The 23,357-nt window shown below is 39.9% G+C and overlaps 1 protein-coding gene across 9 annotated transcripts in view; it reads left to right on the top strand.

Moving 5' to 3' along the window:
• Positions 1-22,783, top strand: part of LRRC7 (leucine rich repeat containing 7) — a 160,939-nt gene extending 138,156 nt beyond the window's left edge. For 6 of the 9 annotated variants that reach the window (XM_056844367.1, XM_056844365.1, XM_056844366.1 and 3 more), the window contains 2 exons: positions 3,362-3,436; positions 22,525-22,783. In XM_056844367.1, the coding sequence (XP_056700345.1) occupies positions 3,362-3,436; positions 22,525-22,632 (183 nt within the window). In that variant the 3' untranslated portion in view covers positions 22,633-22,783. Of the gene's footprint in view, positions 1-3,361; positions 3,437-13,720; positions 13,779-13,868; positions 14,071-22,524 lie in introns of those variants that run through there. The other 3 variants (XM_056844359.1, XM_056844361.1, XM_056844360.1) reach the window with 3 other exon arrangements.
• The last annotated feature ends 574 nt before the right edge of the window (positions 22,784-23,357 follow it).

Below are 23,357 nucleotides of genomic sequence, written 5' to 3'. Positions count from 1 at the left end.
GCAGGCCTTCTTCTTTGCTGACCCTCTGCCTTTTGTTTGTGAGGTGGCCAGGGACCTGGCCTGATGCAAAGAGGGAGGAGAAGCCGGTTCGGAGGGAGGGGGTGTCACAGTGAACAAAATGGCAGTATCTTCACAACAGTTAGCCTATACCCATTTTATTATGATGCTGCTCACTGTCACAAGCAGTTTTCTTATGTTGTTAGTTTCTGAATTCTGACTATAAAGATGGATTATATAATAGCCTGACTACATATAAATTCCAAGTTGCCATTTAAGTTTAAAAAAAAGTATAAAATATATGATTGCCTTTAATCGAGATTGAAGTACTGTTTGGCCTTTTATGCAGAGATGTTTCCCTATGGTCACCCCCACCAACTGCTTCGGGTCTTCCTTTTGATTATGCCTGCATTTTCTGCCCATCAGAGGTCACCTTAATCTCCCTACACATTTTGCCCAGGTTTTCCAGATGCTGTTTTAGCCAGAATCTGAAAAATGTGGGCAAAACGTGCAGGAGAGCAAGGCAACCTCTGATGGGCGGAAAAGGCAGGCATAATCAAAAGGAAGCCCCATAGCAGCCGGCGAGGGTGACCGCGGGGAAACATTCCTGCATAAAAAGCCTATAATGTACTAATTTTATCCCTTATTTTCAAGAGATAAGACACGGCCCTATGTTATTCTAATTTGTTTTGTGTTAGTGTAAAATTCTTCATCGGTTGATTTGACCTTGCAAATCTACTGCACTACCGGCCTTTCTTGGAGTGCCAAACTCTTTACCTCTGCCTACTTCCTGTGCCTGCTGTGTAACTCCTCCTGCCTTTCTTGGAATGCTGAATTCCTCCCTCTGGCCGCTCTGCCCTGCTGCCTGTCTCTGGGTGCCAAATTCCAGCTTCTCCACTGCACTGCTTCCTGCATAGCTTGGGGTGCCAAGGACAAACCATTTCCTGCCTCCTCTAGTCTACTGTCTACTTTCCTTCCTGGAGGTGTAAAGTGCTTGCCTCTGTGCCCCACTATGCAAATCTGCCTGTCCTTTTCCCTCTCTTATCGTGTTTTTCCTTGGCAATTTGCTGTCAGAAACAGCCAAGACCTTTGACCGAAAAAGGGTGGCTACCCACAGAGGCATATCTGAGAGTGCCTTTCTGTGAGGTTATCAAAATGCCATCCATATTCAGACTAGGACATGCTATGTCGGTTTCTTTAGGGGTCTGAGCTGTACGTTTTTTTTGTGGAAACTATGGCTTGGATCTGGACTAACATTTCTGTAGGTACAAGGACTTGTGCCCTCAGATCTGATTTTTCTGCCTCTTCCCTTCATGGCAACCCGAAAGGCCTCCCATCATTCTGGGATTATGGGGGACACTTCAGGCTGCCTCAGGATGGGAGGAGTGGGAAGATCTTGCTCTGCAGGGGGAAATTCTTCCACCATGGAAACCAGGGCTTTTTTTCATGGCAGTACTCTCCGGTGTGGGGTACTGGCACCTTTCTGGGAGCCCTCCCTAGCCCTGAGGGGCCAATTGATGGAAATCAGTGCAACCTTATATATGAGTAGCAGCACCTGTCTTTTTACAAAATAAGCACAGTTGGAAACATTAGTCCAGATTCAACCCTGCACATTTACTGCAAGTACATGTTGTTTTTTAAAAAGCAATCATTTCTAAAATAATGGTAGCTTTAAGGGGTAAGCAAACATCATTATAACTAGAAATAAATCACATTTTGTGGGAGATTGCGACAAAGATCTAAACTTCTGAATCACCACAAGGGAGGCACCTACATGTACAATGGAGATTTGGAGGTCACACCTTCCAGTTTGGAAGAATTAAAATAAGAATGCACATTGTTATATCTAAGGTTGCATTAAAATGCCACAATACATTGGGGTTTATTTAACCCACAGTTTGTTTATCAGCTCACCAAGGTTTCTGGAACCACAACTTCTGGAAAGCATAGCTAGTCTGGTCTTTGCCTCCTTTCCCACCTCAGAGCAAAGTCTCATGTTCCCATCCAGGCTGCTGGCAAAACTTCCTTACGTCTTCCACCACTTACTATTATTGGCTGTAATAAATGGAGGAGGATAGAGGAGGGGTGAGAGAAACTGAGGACAAGCCAGGTGTCCTCCTCATTATTGGCTAAGGATCATCCGTCTCCCTCCTCTTTTATGCCTGTCTGCTTCACATAATTCCTCTTAAACAACATAAATCTTACACCCCCAACCCAACCCGCTTTCTGTCTTACCTTTAGTCATCTACACTTCCCACATTCCCCCAATCATTTCAGTGTATCCCCTAAACGTCTTTAAAACAAAATAGAAGCAGCCCCCCATTGCTGCTTCAGTGGATTGGATCCAGTGCACAATTTCTGCGAGCGCCACAGCTATATGACAAAAAAGACTGTGGTAGCTGCTTGTGCTAAATCAGGCTTATTGTATCCCCACCTGTGTTTCTGCTTGTGCAAGATCTTGTGCAACCAGTTTCTGGGCATTCTAATATATAGGGAGGGAAACCCTAGGTGCTGCATGAGACCTGGCACTACTGGAGCTATGCTAAGTCCATTTGTGTTTCCACTTGCATGTCGCTGGATCCAAACCATTACCTTTTAAATTTCCTCTCTGTAGAGGCTGAAGTATCTGGTGAGTCTGCACTAGCGAAGAGAAGCTGTGGAAAGAGGGTAGAAGGTAGGAGTGGGGAGACTGGCCTTAGGAAGCACCATCTATTGCTGAATGCATTTTGGATGCCAAGATTTTCTGCTGGTCTGTGATTCCCTCTGTGTATGCAGGAGCCAGGTGCTACTGACCAAATTAGGATTTCTGCATTCAGGCATCATGGTAGACCAGAGTAGACCATGCCTTAAAATCCCAGCTTAGTATGCATCAAGAAACCAGTTTGTTGGCAACCAGTTTGTTCAGTCATCACACTAAATCAGAGTTTAATAAAACCATGGTTCATAAATTGTGATTTATCATTATATCTGAATGGCATGTTCCTGTTTCTAAATTATTGTCATTAAATGTTTGGTTCATAAAACTCAGTCTTCTTCAACCAGTGTGGTGTGATGGTTGGACTAGAACTGGGAAGACCTGGACTCAAGTATCCTTCAGCCCTTAGCCACTCACTAACCTCCCTATCAACATTGTTGTGATGATAAAATAGATGAAAGGAGAACCATGTATGCCATCTTTGAGCTCTTTGGAGGAGGCACAGGGAAAAGTGGGATCAATTCTTAAGATTCAGCAAAGTAGTATGGCTTATATTTGGCATAGTATATGGGTTTATTCATGCTAGCAGTCCTCCAAGTAAGTCATATACTAACCTTCAGCCTAGTTCTTGGTGATAGTATCCTAACCTCTGTTACTTCTGACTTATAGGGTATCTTTGTTACTAGGGTTCAGTCTGATGGACCAGCATCCAACCTGCTCCAGCCCGGTGATAAGATTATCCAGGTAAGTGAAATTCTTTACTTAACAAAAGCATGGATTTAGTGTAGATAGTTAGATATGCATACTGCCATATTGCTCTTTTTCCTGTTTTCCCAAAATGAGGTTAGATAGTCCCTGGTAGAAAATTAAATGCTACAGTACTAGCAAGCTACAGGGTAAGTAAATTGCTCCCGTCATAAGCAGATGTGAACCCAGGGATGGTGGGAGGGGCATTTTGTGGTTCTGTAAAGGAGCAGAGTGACCGAAAAAGAAATGACATGGCTAGTATGTTAAAGGGTGACATAAGTTTTATCCCAGGGGTTAAGATGCATTATATCTCTGGCCAAACTATACGTGTGATTCTGCAGAGTACAGAGTAGAACGCAATGCCTTATTTCAGTTGCACAGTGTGAAAGTTGCTCCATTGTGAACCTGGACATAGACAGTTAGCTTATGGAGCTTTGTCTTTTACTCATTTGCATGTGTTTTACATCAGCATAATTTAAACTGAAGCCATCTGGAAAGATGCCTACATATAACTTCTGTCAGAAAAGTTGTAGAAAAAAAGCAGTGATCCACACCATGCCTTATTCTGTTCATTATGACTGCTCGGTAACGAAATTGGAGATAACAGACAAGACCCAAATGTTTTGGAGCAAGAGATTTTATTTGGTTTTTATGTTATAATGAGATACCATGTGAACAGACTAAATTTTTTAGGATTTTTGTATTAACCATTGTTGACTAACTTATCCAATTTTACCGAACATCAATTCCAGTATCCAATTCACATTTCTACATATTCAAAACAGTTTTACCTTCAAATAAAAACAGAACATTTAGCTCAGACTATTGCCAATAAAGAAGACCCCTAATACAATTTTATATCCATCTTTTTTTGGATTTCCTTGTTTGTGTTTGTTTAAGCTTTTCCCATGCTTATATTTCACTACTCATTGCTATTCTTCAGTATTATAACTAAAGATAAAGCATCTCATATGCATCTGGAATTAATTTAAAATGTGGCAAACCTGAACTCTAAGTGAGGCATAGGTGATCTCAGTAAAAATAAGGTACTCTTGTAGCTTGACCAGGTTAAGGGGTACCTTCAGTCTGATGGTTTTGGAACAATGGAAGCATGTCTAAATCCGTTTTTTCCACTGGCTGTGACTGCATTAGAAATGCATCTACAGTTCCCATAGCTTCAGTTTGCATCAGTTCTTTACAGGTCTGCACTGTAAAAATATAATTGTAGTAGACATTCAGACACTGTTCTCCAGGACCATTTTTTTTCCAGTTTCTGGGAGCACCATGTCTTCCCATTCACGGCATGGAAAATATCAAAAAGCATCAGTGCAGTTGTGCCATAGGTAGATTTTTCCTTTCCCTAGATTTAATGGTCACTGGCTCTCCATCAACCACTTCACACTTTAAAAAGGGGAAATGAAATTTAATTTTTCCTTGACACTATACAGAGAAGAGTTGCCACATCTCTCATGCAATTGACCGATCTGTTTGACAGCAGATAACACAGTATCTGCTTCTCAGAAAGTGTATTTAGCTGTTTTATCCAGAGAGTGATATATTTATTTCATGCAATATTATTGATTTGGTTTATTTGATCATCCATTCTTGATTGTATTTAGGGAAACTGCTGAGGACTCAAACTTGGTTAAGCCATTGGGGCTATATGACAAAATGTTTCTGGATTTCAAAGCACATTCCTCTGCATATTGAGCAGCCCTTTATTAATTCTAATGTATAGCCTGTTCTATCCCCAAAATGTAATGGAGTTACTACATGCTTTCAGTATTCTAATCTCATTTGACTGCAAGTAAATGTCAGTATCACTGTAGTGTTACCTGGTTTGGAGGCAAGGAAGGACTACAGAAAGTATCGCGCTGAAATGCGCCCCAAAGCTCTAGCTAACATAGTGATACCTGTTGATACATAATTCATAGTCTTAGCCTGAAGCTAATTTTGCCATTGCAATAAATTCACTTACAAAGGGCATGCAAAAAAATGATGTCCATTTAAGGATAATTATTTAAAAAGTTACTTTTTTGTTTTACTAAGCTTATTTCAGCAAAATATTCTACAGGTAGGTGGAACTGAGTATAATTGTGAACCCGAAAGGCTATTTATAAGGGAACTTTACAGAGAAACCTTTCTTATCACGTAAGCACAGTATGCATCAAAGAAAGGCAAGTTTATCCAAAGTGAATCTTATCATTTGCTGCTGATTGGGGGGGGGGGAGGAGGTTAACCCATACATTGGAATAATAGAGTCCTCATTTACAGAGTATTGTTGGTTTTAGATCAATGTAGTAGTTATTGCCAAGATTTGGTTTCTTTATTTTTTAAAAAATCTCGTTTCTTTAGCAGTGGGAATTTCTGTTAAGGAAATAAGAAACAACATTTCTGCTGCATATAGGGTGGGGATTTTAGGGTTTTGTCTCTGTTTTTAGCATATGCCTGTCATATGTACCCACTCATTCTCTTGTTTTCTCTCTTTCATTCACACACACGCACACATATTGTTGTGTTTGCACTCACCCCCATATCCTATTTCTTCTCTGTCTTTTATTATTCACTGCAGGCCTTTTTTATAGATACCATCAAAACCATTGTCTTCCATGCAGAAAAGGAAAGAAACACAGGGTTTTTTTACAGCAGATATAATACTGTTGGCTTGGCCCAATGATAATATCATCCTATAAATGGTCTGGTTACATATAATAACCCTGGCCCCTTAGTTCAGTTGATACTCCCAGGGCCAAACTAGAATTCAGTGGCAGATGTAGGTCAAAGTATCCTGTTTATCACCTAACAGCATTGGAGGAGGGTACAAGTTGCAGGGGACAAGTCATGAGTAGGTAAGAAGTGGATTCCCCTTCCCCAACCACCCTTCCTTCCATTCAAGCTGTGACCTCCTCCTGTTGTTTTTCAGCTGCTCAGCAGCAACTGGAGCCCAGACTAGACATTTGGCATGTTGCCAGATGTCTATATTTGCCCTCATTGGGTTACCATAAACTCTGTGTCGCATTCTTGCTGCCTGGTCGCCTTTCTTTCACACTGAAGTAATCAAAGTTTTAGTCACAGTTGTGATTCCCGGACACCTAAGGTGACTTCCGACAGGGGTATTGTGCATAGAGCAGCTCACAGTGACAAAGATGCAGGAAGCTGAGTGGCCCATTGTGGCCCAAAGTCAATGTAATCCAGTGCTTAGGGACCCTATGAAGAAGTAATGATCCAACAGTTGAGGAAAGGGAGCAGGAAAGCTGCAAGACCCAGCGGTGCCGTGCCGGTTGCAAAATTTTGTTCTTTTAGTATTTAGGTCAGCACAATGTATAAGAATGGTTCTGTCTAGCCCTTGCTGTTTGAAAGCGTGCATAGTTTGTTATGTTATTTTGGATGATATAATATTTAGTTTTGGATTTTTGTTGTGGACCAACACAGCTGCCGGCGTCCCCTCTATGAATTCTCATAACAGCTTTTTCAGTAGCCATGTTATCACATTCATATAAGACCTAAGAAATCTTAGAAATAAAATAACACTTAAAGTGGTCTAAAGTAGTATCCAGACCCCTGTTGAAGGCTGAATCAACTGTTAGGCCAAAGTCCTTGACTGTTAGCCAACAGTGTTGAATGAGCCACCCTGTTGGACCAACACAGGATGTCATTAGTGTAGTCTTTTGTTGGCTCTGTTTATTTAAATTATATTTTTGCATCCTTAGGTTGGTTATTTAAACTGTATTTTGGTTATTTTTGCAAGCCCCTATATTTTGAGCCCCTATTGTTTGTTCGTTTGTTTTTTATTCCATTTGTACCCCGTCCTCCCTCAGCGAGGCTGGGCTCAGGGCAGCTTTCAACAAAAATTTACAATACATTACAATATAAATATCAGATTAAAACATTTGATTTAAAACCATTATTTCCAGTTTAACTTAATACAGTGGTGTTCTAGCTACATATCATAGAATAAGAAAGAAACTCCTCAGAGGCGAGGGTAGTCTAAAATGGATCTGGAGACCAATGGTAACTCGAACTCCTGGGTCCCCACAGGGTAAAGACAGGAGGAATAAAGGAAACAGGGGGAAGAGGGGAAAGGAACAAGGGAGGAAAGGGAGGGGGGAAAGCCGAAGGAACAAGGAAGGGTAAAAGGGAAGGGAGGGAGGGGAGGCCAGCTGATCTATTTCACTGTCTCTGCCTTCAACCATATGCCTGGTGGAACATCTGTCTTACAAGCTCGGCGGAAATGGGCTAAGTCCCACAAGGCACGGATCTCACTTGACAGAGTGTTCCGCCAGGCTGGGGAGAGAAGTGGGGTAAAATGCCTAAATACATAAACACATCTGTAACATCAGCAGCATGTTGGCTGCTGTGAAATGCCAGTTACTGAAATATTTTGAGGAAGAGGATCTGCAATGTCTTTATTCTGTGCCCAACCATGCATTTTCTTGTAGTGCTGAACCAGAAAAAAGCATCAGATTTGAAATGGGGCTTATTGCTGCATCTGCACTCAATATCATATTTTTGTTTTATTCTCCACCATTTTAGGGGCAACCAAAGAGGGCATTTTCTGGGGCCATTGATTTGGTGTGGAGGTCTTCTCATTTCAGATCCATTCTGAAAAGTACTCAGATCATGTGGATTACGTGTCCCAAGGATTGAACTTTCTCCCTTGCATGCTGTTTTTTCTGAATACATGGAGCTTTTTTCATAGAGCAGCGTCCTAACCTACAGTGTGAAGTGATCCAGTCTAAATAAAGCATTGATCCTGATGCATGTGCAAGTTGGGCTTTAGAGGTTGTTATCTATGCATGCAGCAGAAGGAGGTAGTAGCAAGTCAGATTATGGGCCATGGGTCCGACTTCTGAGAGCTGCCCCACATAAGCAACTCCCTGAAAACAGAAAAACAACTGGGGGGAGGGGAATGCTGTACACTCTTCCTGCTGTGCATTGTTCTGTTTGCAGGGACTTTTTAATGTAGTGGCACATTCAGATATGATCCCACCTGTGGTCCAAAGCAATGCAGTCCATTGTTACATAAGCAGAGCAGGCACTGTATGATTCTGTGTACGACCAGGGGGAAAAAAAGAACTCCCCATCGGAAAACAGACTCTCATTCCCTTGTTTTTTTCTGACATGCCCCTGTAGCAAAAGAACTGGTGAAATTTTTAAAGGCAGATGTACTTAGCATTTAGTATGTTCAGCAGGAACTTCTACTGCACAAGTCTCATAAAAAAAAAAAGTGGAAGTTGCAAGAGAGCAGAGCTTTTCTTACAGCTGTGCTTCCAGTCTATTAATTTCAGAGCCACTTGCGTATAAGTTCCCTATAGATTGTGCACATAATCAGTCGAGCTTCATAATAATCCATAGTATAATTGGATTGTGTCAACCTTTTTAAAAATCTGAGGCAATGATTCAACCGTCCTTTCACTGAATCAGAAAACACTGCTGATGTGTATTGACTACATAGCAAATCAATGAAAATTTCATGAATGTTACTCATTCATGTACCCTAAACTTGAGTCTGCTTAATAGCAGTGCTTATAGCCTCAGATTTACTGTATGAAATATGGGCATTCAACAAAAGCAGTATGGAATTGAACCAAAGTGGTCAATTTTTCTTAATTTCCTTATGGATTTTGGTCTAGTTGGCCTGTATGATTAATCACACTGAGATGAGAAATGACAATTAACGAGGAGAGGAAGAACTCGCTGCAAAAATTCCTGGCACCACTTAGAGCTGAGCTAACTTGGCCCTAAAACATCAACCATTCCTTCATGGTTAATCTTTGGTTAATTTGTACACAAGTTCTTCTTTATTATTTCTGGCCTCTGTGTATCACACCCCTGGGATTTTGTGATGGTCCATCGTCCTTTTTCAGAACCTCCTAGGGCTCAGAAAGGGCCCCTCCAGCAGCTTAGACTCACCTCTTGTGCTTCAGGTGGGTGGGTTGTACTACTTGTTCAGTTCTTCACTGATTGCCACAGCAACAGCCATCCTGACGAACTTCCCTGTCATTTTTCTTAAAGATCTCACTTCACAAAAAAATTAGAAAAAATAAATAAAAATTAAATAAAGTAAAATGAAAGTCATAAAGAGCCAGCGTGGTGTAGTGGTTAAGAGCGGTGGACTCTAATCTGGAGAACCAGATTTTATTCCCCACTCCTCCATATGAGCGTGGACTCTAATCTGGTGAAGTGGGTTTGTTTCCTCACTCCTACACATGAAGCCTGCTGTGCTAGTCTCAGAACTCTCTCAGCCCCACCTGCCTCACAAGGCGCATGTTGTGTGGCGGGGGGGGGGGAGGGAAGGGAAGGTGATTGTAAGCCACTTTGAGACACCTTAAAGGTCGAAAAAAGCAGGGTATAAAAACCAACTCTTCTTCGTCTTCTTCTAAATCTATGGAGCTGCAGTCAATATTTAAATGTTCAGCTTGTGGGGGAGAAATCCCCTCTACTGAAAATTGTAGCTTCTGTCTCTTATGTTTAGGAGAACAACATAAAACAGATAGTTGCCAACTTTGCTGTAATTTTCCAAACAAGCTAAACATAATCAGGATTTACATTTAAGAGCCTTGCTATTACTCTCTTCTTCCTCATCACACTGGCTGGATTTTCTGATTTGCTCAGGTTTCCGGGTTCACTTTTGATGTGTTAAAGACATCATTATCAGACTTGCTTTATTTTCTGTTTTCACACTGTAAGTATTATGGGGGCTTATTTGCAATGGACTATGTTAGTAGCATTGCTGCTAAAATTCACTAGTCGCAGAACTTCGCTAAAATAGAATAAACTATAACACAGAGAGACTAGGAGGATTCATCAGCTTCATTGTGTGTCCTGTCAAGCACCGTGTAGGTCAGGAAGAGTCAGACCTCTGTCAGCCTTTGAGAGCTTTCTTCCATATCTCTCCTGTCCCTGATGTGCTGAGGCTTGCTCAGGATATCTTGGTCTCCTGAAGCCAGGTTCACAACCACAAGGGGCAAGGGTTTTTCTGTGGCGCCCCCTTTCCTATAGAATTCATGTCATAAGAAACATTCACCATGTGAGAAAGATGAAGCATTATCTTCTGATGGCCTTACCACATCAAACTGAATGTGGTTAAATCTTCATTCAGTTGTACAAGTATGTATTTGTTTATTTCAAATATTTAACTATTCACCTTTCTCCTAAACATCACAGAACCCAAGGCAGGTAACAACAATGTAAAAACAACTGGATAAAAAACATTAAAACAACAGGTATAAAATACATTAATGATGTATTTAAAAACCACTTTAAAACCGCTTCTTTCTCCACTAGCAGAATATTTCCCCTTTGCCCTGGCTCAAAGTGCCCCAAAGGTTGTGCACCCTGCAAACAAGCTAGAAAATCAGGGAGGCTGTTCCATAGACATAGGCAGCCAAAAAAAAAAAAAGAGGGTATCTCAAATCTCACTGGTATTGGAACCTGGCTAATTCTACATTCTTATTTATGTACCTTATCTACTGATAGGAAAGTTATTTCAGTTGGTTGTCTATGATGGTACATTCACAAATGCAAGTCATTACTTGATATTACAAGAGATGAGCATGCATGTGTGAACTGGTCCTTTCCCTAGAATCACAACATCAGTTACACCTGATTCACACAACCTGTCAGTGGAGTTGTTGCCACTTGACCATGCAGTCACATCCAGACAGTTCCAGCTGCAAAAACCAATCATTTATTTTACGGTCATTTGTCCAGAAAAACCAGCTGCAAATATTTGTGTTTGAAATAGCTGCCTATTCAGGTTTAACTATTTTAACCATCCCATGCAACTCTTCCTTTTTTGCAGTTTGCAGCTGTGTGGCAAAAGTTGCAATAAGGACATGGATGGTTGTGCACATGGCATGAATGTGTTCCCCTCATACAATTGTATTTTTGTTGCATTTCTGAGTGCAGTCCTTAGAATCATTAATGCAACAGGAGGGAGGCTACACTACATAACAAATAGTTGAAGATTCAAAAGTTGCCAGGTAGAAAGTCCATGGCTTTATAGCCAAGGAAAATCCAGCTTGTCTTTTGAACATGAAATTACAAACACTTCAAAATATGCCAAATACATTATAATAGCACTGCTAAAGCAAACAATTTTTCTTCCATGTTCTATTTAACTGCTCTTTGTATCTATTTTGGAATGAAGGGATTGAAAGTTTGTAATAGGATTGGTTGTATATGTGTACTTAATGTTATTCATAGTCTCCCTTTTGTGGAACTTTTAAAACTATAGCTGAAAAGAATGAAACTACTACATCCATATTGATATTCAATATATGGATTGCTGGGTATTCCATATTTATTTAAAATATGCAATAGTGATAACTATTGCTAAAATTGTATAGCTTTAGGTATTCTGTATGTTTGTATTAATAGCGGTTACACTTACAACCCAATCCTATGAATGCTTATATAAAAGCAGCAGTAAATTCAGTGGAGCCACATGAATAAGATTGCAGTCTTAGAACATTACATATTAAGTCATGTTTGTAATTTTATGACTGCATAATTTTAACAGTATTGTTGTTAGATTAGTCATATTTTATTATGCTTTGTACAGTTCCCATGAGGAACACTGGTTATATTGGAAACATATTTGCTTAGCAATAAAATCCCTGTATCTTCTGCCTACTTCATTTCTTTTTAGTCAGTAAGAAACTTGCTTGTTCAGCCTTTTTATATTAATGCTGGACTGCTCTCAGAAGAGATTCTTTTCTGAATTCAGTTATGTCGACCAAACTTAAATATGGTGCTGACAGATCCATTTATTTAAACTTAGAACTATTCCACTTGCATGTAGAGTGGAGGTTCTTGTTTTAAAATTTATCCCATTCATGATGCTGGAAACTAAATAGAATCAGATAAAATATAGCCTAACCTTAAAACAATCAAAAGACATAAAAGAACAACAGCATCATTAAAACAACTGGATGCAACTGTTGCAGCTGTAAATATTCAACATCCCCATCCCAAAATTGATAGTTAAAGTAGCTGTAACTCAGATCAGAAATCAATATATCCATCTATGGATACTTAATTTCAAGGATCAGTGCCATATACAGACACAAAGAATTTTTTTTTGCAGACCTGAACAACCCACAAAGTTTGCTGGAAAATACTAACACTTGCCAAAATTGGGGGATAAATCCACCTAAAAGAGAAGAATGTTGTTTGCATGAGTACGGACAAAGTGCACTGAATGGCGAGGGAAAGGGGAGGAGCCGGCCAGGTTGATGGTGTTCCTGGATGCCATCACTGCTGACCCCAGCTCTGCAAGTACTGCTTCTCTTCAGCTGGGCAGCTGGGCAGGGGAGGGTGCCTGACAGCCACTGGCTGAGGGCAGCCCCACCACTACCATCTCTCTTCTGGGGATAGAGAGGACTGGGAGCCACCCCTGCCTCCCCCCTCTGCTGCTGAGGAATCAGCAGTGCAGGAAGGCATCAGAGAAAGAGTGGGAGACACAACTGCTTACACTCTCCATGTGATCCAGGGGGATGGGGAGCAGTCAGAGCAGCAGGGAGTCGTTTGGGTGGGCAAGTAGGCAGAAGGGGGGTGGCGTAGGAAATATTCCTCCTCCCCTGTGAGCATGGTGGATCCCTGCAGGGGGAGGGTAAGACTCCTCTCTGTGAGTCTCATGGATCCCTGCTTGTACAAAATAATACCAGACAATTCAGCGATAGAAAATAAATAATAAAGAAACAGCCAACTGAAACAAAAAGGTTGAATTTTTTTAAAAAGAGGGAAATGGGGGCACTATGGTGGGTCTGCTATCTCCTGCATCTCCTATCTAGCTTTCCTTCCTAAGATGTTTTTCTTCTAGACGTACCCTGATATAACTTAACTGGGAGAAATGTACATAAGACAGAGGCTATGGAAGATAAGCTCAGGCATAAGGAATATTCAGTTGCCCTTATCCACTTACCCGCATTTCCTTTCAAAATCGCCATTGCCTTCATTTACACTTGATTTTGGCAAACTTTGGTTTAAGCAAATGGACGTGCTGCTGTCCCATAGAGTTTGTCCCTGAACTCATTAGTCTTTCTCTGTTAGGACTCAGCTCTGCTGATAGTAAGACAATGGCCAAACACATAATTCTTAAAACGGGTTAGTTGAGCACTTCTGTGTCATGTGATTACCCTGTTAGGGATGCTCCTTAGCATATGGATTGTGTCTTATGTCTCCAGTAGAAATTGCTGGCATTCAAAATACCAGTTATCAATGAAGTGGGCAGTGGCAAAGTAGCCAAACCACAGCCACAATACTTTCCTTTTTCAGATTTCAGAACCTGGTTATTACTCTGACCTCTGGCCAACTAACCTGGGGTGGTTCCATGGTAAGTCTTACAATAAATTTAAACTTAATAGTTATTTTGTTAACCAGAAGTGGCAAATGAGGTTCTGAAATAAATTTGTTCTTATTGCAGATGGCAGTGAGTATACATGAATCTGTGGATATCTCCTAACCCCTGAAAAAACAAAATCACCTCACACAGCCCACTTATAAAGCATCATCAGAACGTCTGAGTTAAGGAAACAAGAGATGAATATTGTTTGCTAGCCTCATGCATTACTATGGCTCATCAACAAAGACATTTCCAGTGACGAAAGCTACTTCTGAGTCCGATAGCTCCAGTGGCATACACCAGTTAAAGCTGTTATTGTAAGGCCAAATTAAAGGGAAATGGAACAAGTTTTGTCAGGGATCATATTCCTTTTCTCTGAAATCTAGCATGCATCTTATTAAAGGCAATTACTTTCTAGGCTAATGTATAAAGGAGATCATATATGATCTGTTGGTTTAGTATTATAGCTCAGTTTAAATTGTCGTCTTTCACCAGAGTGCTATTTTGACATTAAATATATATTTGACATTCAATTGGTGTCTTTAGGACTGCAACCATGTGAGCTTGGAAGTATAACTGTGCCACTTCAAGATGGAACCAGATAGGCTTGGATTTATTCACAAAGCATTTTCTTGCTTCAGAAAGTTTTGAGATCCTAAGTTTCATTTTAATTTCTCTTGGGTTTTTGTACTTTTGAGAGAATTATAACACATGCCTACTTTAATACTGCCCTAAATAACCCATTTGTTTCAGAATACAATGGCTAGGATTCCTTTTGCTTTCTCTGCTTCCATTTGTGACACCCATCCTATAGCATGTGCCATTATAGCAGTGAAGTTTAAGAGCGCTCACATATTCATATGCTCTTTGTAGCCAACTACATCTAATTTTCATGCAAAAGTTGTAGAAGAAGGAGGGCGTGAGGCTGAAAGATTGTTTATGATGAAATAAATTACACCAGTCAACATCCCATATATCAAACGCTCCATTCTGCATGTGTAGGGAATATGTTCTGATTCAGTGATTTAAATGCTGGGATAGGAATAATTTCTTATGTTTGCACTGTATCAAGATCTGACACACAGAACCAAAAATGGGAATGAGTTTTCTGTCAGAGGACCATCTGAAATCCACCCCCCCCTTTTAAAAACAAACAAACACAGGACTACTCAGAGTAAGCAGAAACAAGTTAGGGTTTTTCTGTCCTTAGGTTGGAAGCCAGAATTTAGACCATCCAATAAGAAAGGGACATCTGCAGACAGATGTTTTTGTAACAAGGCTATTTACTATAACATGATAGACCATCAGCCTTTACATAGAATCTAAATGGAGGTCAGCATCGGGCTGGCTACCAGCAAGTAGTTCTCTGAGATTTGCACACTTAATTCAAGGCTTCATTGAATGTCTTTAATCTGTCTGGAATTTGTACTCTTTCTCTTAAATTATTTTCCTGCTATTTGTTAAAACAAAATTGAAATGAATTAAAGGGTTTTCTCTTTAATGTGTGAGCTCTCTGTTCATTATGACACTTCTTGCTTCCTTCTACAGAAAAGCAGTATATTTGATAACTCTTATGATGCAACATCTTTTTGTAACTTTTATACCATCTCTTCTCACTTCCACTTCGAATACCTGAATGTTAATAAGTGTCCTATTCTTATAGTCGCCTTGGGAGCATGTGCACATCTGGATAATGTACAGCCCTTTTCCATGTGCAAGGGTTTCCCTACTTTCATAAACGTAGGGAAAAGATCAGTGCATGATGACAGAACTGTGATCACCATTGAAATGAAAGGGGAAATCTGAACTAGTAGTTCCGTATACACATGATTCTGGATTAGTGCAATGGTATTTGGAGGGATCCAAGAGTTCTTTGAGTCATGTCCAGCATCTTGCTCAGCAATCCTTTTGGATTTTTTAAAAACTTTTTTCCCTTTGAACATCAGCCCCCACACCATATCACTCAGTGGTTCAGACATAACACAAAACTGGTTTATTTTAACCGTGGCTACTTTATGAAATTAAGATTCAGCTCAAAGACAATTGCTCAAATCTTGGTTTGCCTCAACAAATGCTGATTTCATTATCTCTGGATTAGACCAGTACTCAACCACCATGTTTACTACTTAACTTTAGGCAGTCAAAGTCTTCTATGGTACCTATCTCAAAGAGCTGTTGTGAGGATAAGCGAGAGGGACCATGTATGCTGTCTAGAGTTCAGTGGAACCATAATATTACAAACTGCTTTTGAAAGTACTCTCCAATTCAAAAGTGGTTTGACATGTGGCATGCAGTACTGTTAATCGAGAAATATCTTGGTTTGAGTGAGTGCTGGACTAGTTGCAAAAAACTAGTGACCACTTTTTGCTGCTAAGAAAACATCAATAGTATGTTCAAATAGAGAGGCCAAAAAGATACCTTTAATTTTGCTTGCTATATATTCTGACCAGGGATCAACAGACTTGAGTTCAGAAGAAATACTCCCATAAAAATGTCTGTCCCTAGAAACTGTCTCCCTACAAAATTGTTAAAGTGGGTCCCATCTTTTTTTAAAAATAAAACAAAGCAGAGGTACAGGACAAAGGCAGCATATTTGCAATGTTTCTTGTCCTCTAGGGGATTTTAACCAAATTCCAGACATGGAGAAGGAAAAATGAAATCTGATTTTAACGAAAATTGTTAAACTGCTGCTTTGAAATAATAATCCAAAACAGTTTAAGTTAAGATGAAACATGGAGGATGAAATAGATATACATAAGATTATATACGTCAGGACACATCAGCTTTGCTTAGTTTAAGAAGAGCTTTTATTAAACTCTCTGTCTCTTTTTCTGGCTTTGCCTTCTCTTACTCAGCAACTCAATCAGCTACCTCAGCAACCCACGTACATTCAGGAGCCCTGCAGGGCTAAAACTAAAAGACATGCAAAGCAGAAACCTTCTTCCCCCCCCCCCCCAAGGTTTCTTGTAAACATTACAACAATTACAACAATATATACCATTTATATAACTTGGAATAAACTGACAAAATGTAAAAATGCAAGAAAGAAATGGACTGCTTGAGCCATTTCAGAGTTTTAAATGCAGAAAATGACTGCTGTACCAAGAAACGCTTAAATTAGCACACACACTGAATTTGACAATGTTGGAATTTTATACAGCTCAGGTAAATTAAAATTCATTCTATTAATGCCTATATTAGTGCTTTACACCATGCATGTTTGTCCTCAAACGAACTCCAAAAGTCATTACTGTACTTACAATTACAATGTTACTAGAAACCAATGCAAATATTTCCTTAAACTCAGATTTGGTTAATAACCTCCACAACAATGTAGAATTATCTTCCCTCTCACTGCATTATTCTGCTCACTGATTAATCTGTGTGTTATGTTAGATCCTTTGCCCCAGTCTTTACAGATATAAACAAGATGGAAAGCATGCCTGAAGCATGGCGTAGGATGATAATTGTTCCGATTTATAAAAAGGAGGATCCAATGAACCTGACAAATTATTGTCCACCATAGGAAAACTTTATGCTGCAACACTTTTGGGGAAGCTTAGAACCTGGGTTGAAGAAAATAACATCCTTGGGAATGAGCAGGCTGGTTTTAGAAAAGGAGCAAGTACAATTGACAATTGTCATACCCTTCAATTTTTGGCAGATAAATATGCGAGCTCTGGAGAAGGCATATTGGCAGTTGCCTTTATGGATCTTAAATCAGCATTTGATACCATCTCTAGGCCCTGATTATGGGAAAAGCTAAAGAAATATGGCATTGAATCTTGCCTCTTTTATTTAATGCAACAGCTTTATAGCTGTCCCACTGACCAGGTCTGGTGTGGGGAGTTGGGCCAGTTATCTGGGGTATTTTTTCTAGACAAAAGTGTTAAACAGAGATGTATTCTTGCACCCCTGCTGTTTAATTTATACATTAATGATCTTAGACCTTGTCTTTTGAGGAATGATTTTCCATCTTCCGTATTTATCCAGTTGCAAAATCCCGATTCTTTTATATGCAGATGATGCAGTGTTGATGGCCAGATCAGTTGTGGGGCATCGTAAATTGATTAAAATTGTTGAGGATTACTGTAACCACAAAGGTCTGTCTATTAATGTAGCAAAATCTAAGGTTCTGATATTTAGTAAAAGGAAAAGAAGGGAAATCTTCAGATGGCATGCAGCAGGCCAATCTATGGAACAAATACTTGGGAATCCATTTTGATGCATCCCTCACATGGAAATCACATATGAACCTGGTGGGGAATAATGCTTTGAAAGTTGAGAGGACAATTGTAAAATACTTTTATACAGCAGGAGGCGAATTTATCCCCTTGGCTTTAAAGGTATATAATGCCAAGGCCTCAAATCAGTTTTTGTATGGTGCGGGAATTTGGATTAGTGCTATCTCTGAGAGGATGGACTGCATTCAGCATAACTTTTTCCGACGCTTACTGGCTACTCCTAGATGTGTCTCAGGCATAACGCCGAGAGCTGAATTGGGTAAATCATCAATGGAGGCTAACGCATGGATAAAAACATTCCTTTAGAAAGTTAAAATCTGTGGGGAGGCCTACTTTACTTGGACTTGTACAGGCAGATGCTCACATTAACCAATGGGATTATTTATTAGAAAAGAAAATGAAATATCTACGAATTCCAATTGACATGGTAAAGACTATGGAGACCATAAAAATAATTAGGCTAATCAAAATACGAGTAAAGGAATTGGACTCTAACAGTACATTTGTTAGGGCTCATAGGGCATGCTCAGCTTCCTTTTTGGGTATTGCCCTTCTGATGCAACTGCCAAAGAATTTCTATTGCCTGACAATACCTAATCTCAGAATAGCTTTTACTGTGGCCAGAATGAACACCCTTCAACAGTTTTGGAGGGCAGATATAAAAAAGTGCCATAGTCAAATAGAACATGTAGATCCTCACATGATAAAGTTGAAACTATTGAACATATGATCATGGAGTGTCCTATATTTAATGATCTAAGGGCCAGTTTAATTAATCTTTATTTTAAAATATGGAAATGTCCAGTGAGGCATCTGGCACTTTGAGGGCGCAGGTGATGTGGCTACTGTCAGATACAAATTATTCTGTTACTCTGTCTGTGGCAAAATTTATAGGGGTAATAATTAAATACCAAAAGAATAACACTAAGTAAGGCATTTTTATTCCTTTATTTTCTGCTCAAGTCAATAGCTGTATGAGCAGTACTAGACAGACAGACAGACAGACAGATCCATCCTTGGGTCAGTGACTACCTGGTTTCATTGCCTCCTATGATGATACTTAAGTAATTTCCTAGCTCTCACAAAGGTGATTAATGTGTGTCTGGGTTCTACTGTTTCACAGATTATAGATGTTTGATTGCATTTCCTTACCCAAAAAAAAAGTCCCTCCGCATATAACAATTAAATATCAAGATGACATATTCTAGTTTACTCCCAGCCACCTAATCATCTACATGGAGGGAATTTTATATGGAGAGGAGAATTTGATCATTCAGTCATGCGACACCCACCTGCATCTGAAGTATTGTACAAGTCCAAACAAACATTTGCCAATTTAGTAAGAACACATGGGGGGACCTACAAGGAGTTGTGGTGGGGAATTCTCCCCCTCCCACTACTATTTCTTCTTTCCCTTCTCTGAAAGTTTTTATAGCCTCTGCCCTTGTGCTGATTCCTTTTGTCCTTCCTATCCAATATCTGCTCCCTTGTCTTTAGCTTTCCTTCCTTCCCTTTCCCTGGCAGCCTCTCTGCTGTTCCAGGCGCTGGGCTGAGCCTGCCCAGTTGCATGATGTCAGCTGCTGGGCCCAGTTGCATTGTGGGAAATCCACAATGACTTGTGGGACACACCTTGCTTTATTTCCTCTTTCGCTTCTCTTGGCAGACTCCATATTCTTGCTTTCTCCTGCTTTCTTTTCTCCTTCCTACCAATCTATTAACCTGCTTTTTACCTGCCCTACATCTTCAGCTTTATTAATTATGTATATATTTAATGTATACCCATATTTCTCCACAATGGGTACTTAAAGCAGCTCACAGCATTCTCCTCTCCTCCATTTTATCCTCACAACAACCCCGTAGATGTAGGTTGGGCTGAATGTGTGTGACTGGCCCAAGTTCAACCAGTAAGCACCATGAGAGAATGGAGATTCAAACCTTGGTCTCCCAGATCCTAATTAGAAACTCTAACCACTACACAGCACTGGCTGTTGAACTTGCAAGTGAGTCATGCAAGTCATGTGGTAGTGAGTTGTCCAGTGGTTGCTGCCATGCTTGGCACTGATGTGTCCTCCCTTAATGGCTAACAGGGCCCTGGAAAAGACCCTGCCCCCTCTCCCTGCCTTTTGCTGACAGAAACCAAAGCTTAAAGGCTGGCAATACTTTTGTGGTTGCCTAGCAACACTCACAACTCCCACTGAGGGCACATTAACACATGAAGTTGCCTTATACAGAATCATTGGTCTATAAAGGTCAGTATTGTTTACTCAGACTGGTAGCTGCTCTCCAGGGTCTTAGAAGTTTTACACATCACATATTACCTGATCCTTTCAATTGGAGATACCAGGGATTGAACCTTCTGCATGCCAAGCAGATGTTATACCTCTGAGCTATGCCCCCTCCCCAAAGGGCATTCATTTCTTAAAGCTGCTGGCACTGCTTTTATTATTTGGAGGGGGGTGCTAACCTCCCATGTACTTTTTTTTAATTTCAGCTTTTTCTGCAAACCTGGGGCTTTTCTTGAGCTTGTAGAAAGATCTATCTTGTCTGTTCATGGCCCCAATCTCTGGACTTAAGTATCCACAGGATAGGCCATGTTGAGAATTAGACATGTTGATTAAGCCAAGTACTTGGCTCTTCACTACTACCAGGCTCTCTGATGGATTTAAAGAGCAAACAGTGGGTCTTGGGTCTCTCTAGGCTTGATTCCAACTCAGAGGTCTACAGGAGGGAAAGTAGTTATTTTGCCTGTAGTGGAACTTTCTGGAGATTGAAAGGCTCTCATGGGCATTAAGTTTTTCATCATTTCCTTCCTTTGCGTAGTTCTTCCTTGCTACTCCCTATATTATTTCATCAGTATTTCTTATTATGCTAGTGGAGAGAGTGGGACTTTTCAATCTACAACTGGTTTATTCTGTTACTACTCATACAACTCAGTATCTCATAATTACACTGGGTACATTTCTATTGTACCTTTGTATTCTGAAAGAGGGCTTAGCTCCTAATTAACTGAAGATGGATGTGGTGGGAGGGGGGCTGTTAGGAAACAATTCTTACCACACTGTTTATATTTCCAGTTAAACTTTTATTTTTCCTCACTGCAGGCTTGAGTATCCATCACATAACCAGTTTCAAAAGAACAAAGAAGCACACCCAAGTCTACCAATATTCAGACATGGCTACACTTTGTATACCCCCTCCCTCCAAAAAACGTGCCCAGCTGAAGCCTTACAAATGCTGTGGTAAATCCTGTGTTCTCGGTGAAAACAACACTGGATGTTACCTCAATGAGTGAAACCTTTGCTTTTGATATGAAGGACATAACAGACACACAATGCAATATTAATATAAGAGTTCCCTTACATAAACTATCATTCTTCGCTATCAAGAAATGTCAGCCAGTAGCCCTTGATAACTCATTGAATAAAACTCATTGAATAAAACTCTAGGTAGAACAATGCATACTCCTTGTATGCTACAGACTTGTGCCCATCATTATCAATTTTATGTAAAATCTAGATCCCTATGAAACTTAAGAGAATAAGAGAATTTTGATGATAGGAAAGCTATGTCTACTTATAAAGCTGCAGTTGGAATGTGCCCATTAGTTTCCTGTCCTAATTCTATAGTACTTTTAACATCTGTTGCTATTTCCTTCTTTCTTTCTTTCTTTCTTTCTTTCTTTCTTTCTTTCTTTCTTTCTTTCTTTCTTTCTTTCTTTCTTTCTTTCTCCCTCCTTCCCTCCCTCCCTCCCTCCTGCTGGTTTGCTTTTAAAAATTCCAAACAAAATCATTAAGCAACATACATGCATTTTGCATAGACAACCTGGGTTTCTTTGGCAGAAAGCTTGACTTTATTTGACATGACTGATACATGCTCCCACATGCTTGGTATTTCAGTTCCTGCTGTTGTCAATTAAATGGTTGTTAAAGGTCACGTGCTGGTCCTCCTGTGCAGCAGCATGTATATGAAGATCTCTCTGACAGATGGTCAGTGCTGATCACTTGACAAGGAGGGGGTGAATGAACTCCTTCCTCTCAGCTCTAAGCGGTGAGATTGGCACTGCCAGCTGTGACAGCTGCAATCATCTATCAGCTGATATGTGGTGGGCCCCATGCAGCAAGGGATAATGAAGTTCTGGATGGAGGCTGGGAGGTTTTTGTTGTATACTTATATGAACGGGGCCCAGTCTGATGGTAAGAAACCCAGTAGTTTTTTTCTGGGTCCAGTTGGCCTCAATGATAAAACTCTGTCAATTGAAAGTGTTATTAGACTACAGAAAGTAACACAGTAGCCGTGAAACAGATGCAAGTGTAATTTAAAGATGACATAGGGTTGCATGCAGACATGCTGACAACTTCATGCAGCTATTGCATTGGGGGTGGGAATTATTGTATTGGATTTACTGTTCTACTGTTTATGTATTGTTGTATTTCTTGTACCGATCTTCATGCTCCATGTGGCACCAATGATAGTTGTTGTTTTTTCTGTTACAGGCGAATGGACACAGTTTTGTACATATGGAACACGAAAAAGCTGTATTACTACTGAAGAGTTTCCAGAACACAGTAGATCTAGTTATTCAACGTGAGCTTACTGTCTAAATATTTTTATAAATAGTGAAATATGCCTAGCCAGATCAAATGTTTAATTAAATACAAATTTATATATATATAAATATATATATAAATATATATAAATATAGAGGAAACAATTTTTTTGCCAATTGCTGGACCAATGGCAAATATAGTGCCAAATGTATAATACTGTATGTCAGTACTTGATCATCCTGAGGAAAAAAATAACTATATAAATATCATTTCCATATTATGTATTAGTTTTCATTGTATGCCTTTGGCTGTGCTTTGGTGCCGGCTACTTTTTCATAATCTTTTTAAAATTATTTCTGTATATCATGTAATTTCAGAAAACACAAGCGCATTCAAGCTCTTAACAGATTCGATTGTCCATCAGAAATACTGCCTCAAAGTTGTATATGCCTTTAGATAAGCAAACAACATAAAATTATTCCCATAGAAGTGTATCACAAGTCAGATATCAATGGTTTATAGAAAACTATTTTCATAGACACCTATAAGGAAAAATATATATAAATCAAGTCATTATTATGTTATCTCCCCCCCTCCCCCATGCAAATACATTTATGCCTTATGGAATGAACTTCACAAACACACTGACTGGGCAGTATTACACGTGCAAATTGCAGCTTCCTTGTGCATATTACCCCTCCAGAGCAGATCCCACACATGCAAAAGGGCATTACACAGCCAAGAGCATCTCACATTAGCACCCAGGGGTGATTATAAAG

The sequence above is a fragment of the Euleptes europaea genome, chromosome 2 (genome assembly GCF_029931775.1).
Source record: "Euleptes europaea isolate rEulEur1 chromosome 2, rEulEur1.hap1, whole genome shotgun sequence".
Lineage (NCBI taxonomy): Eukaryota > Metazoa > Chordata > Lepidosauria > Squamata > Sphaerodactylidae > Euleptes > Euleptes europaea.
Note: the sequence above shows the minus strand (reverse complement) of the source record. Positions and strands in the feature narration are given on the sequence as shown.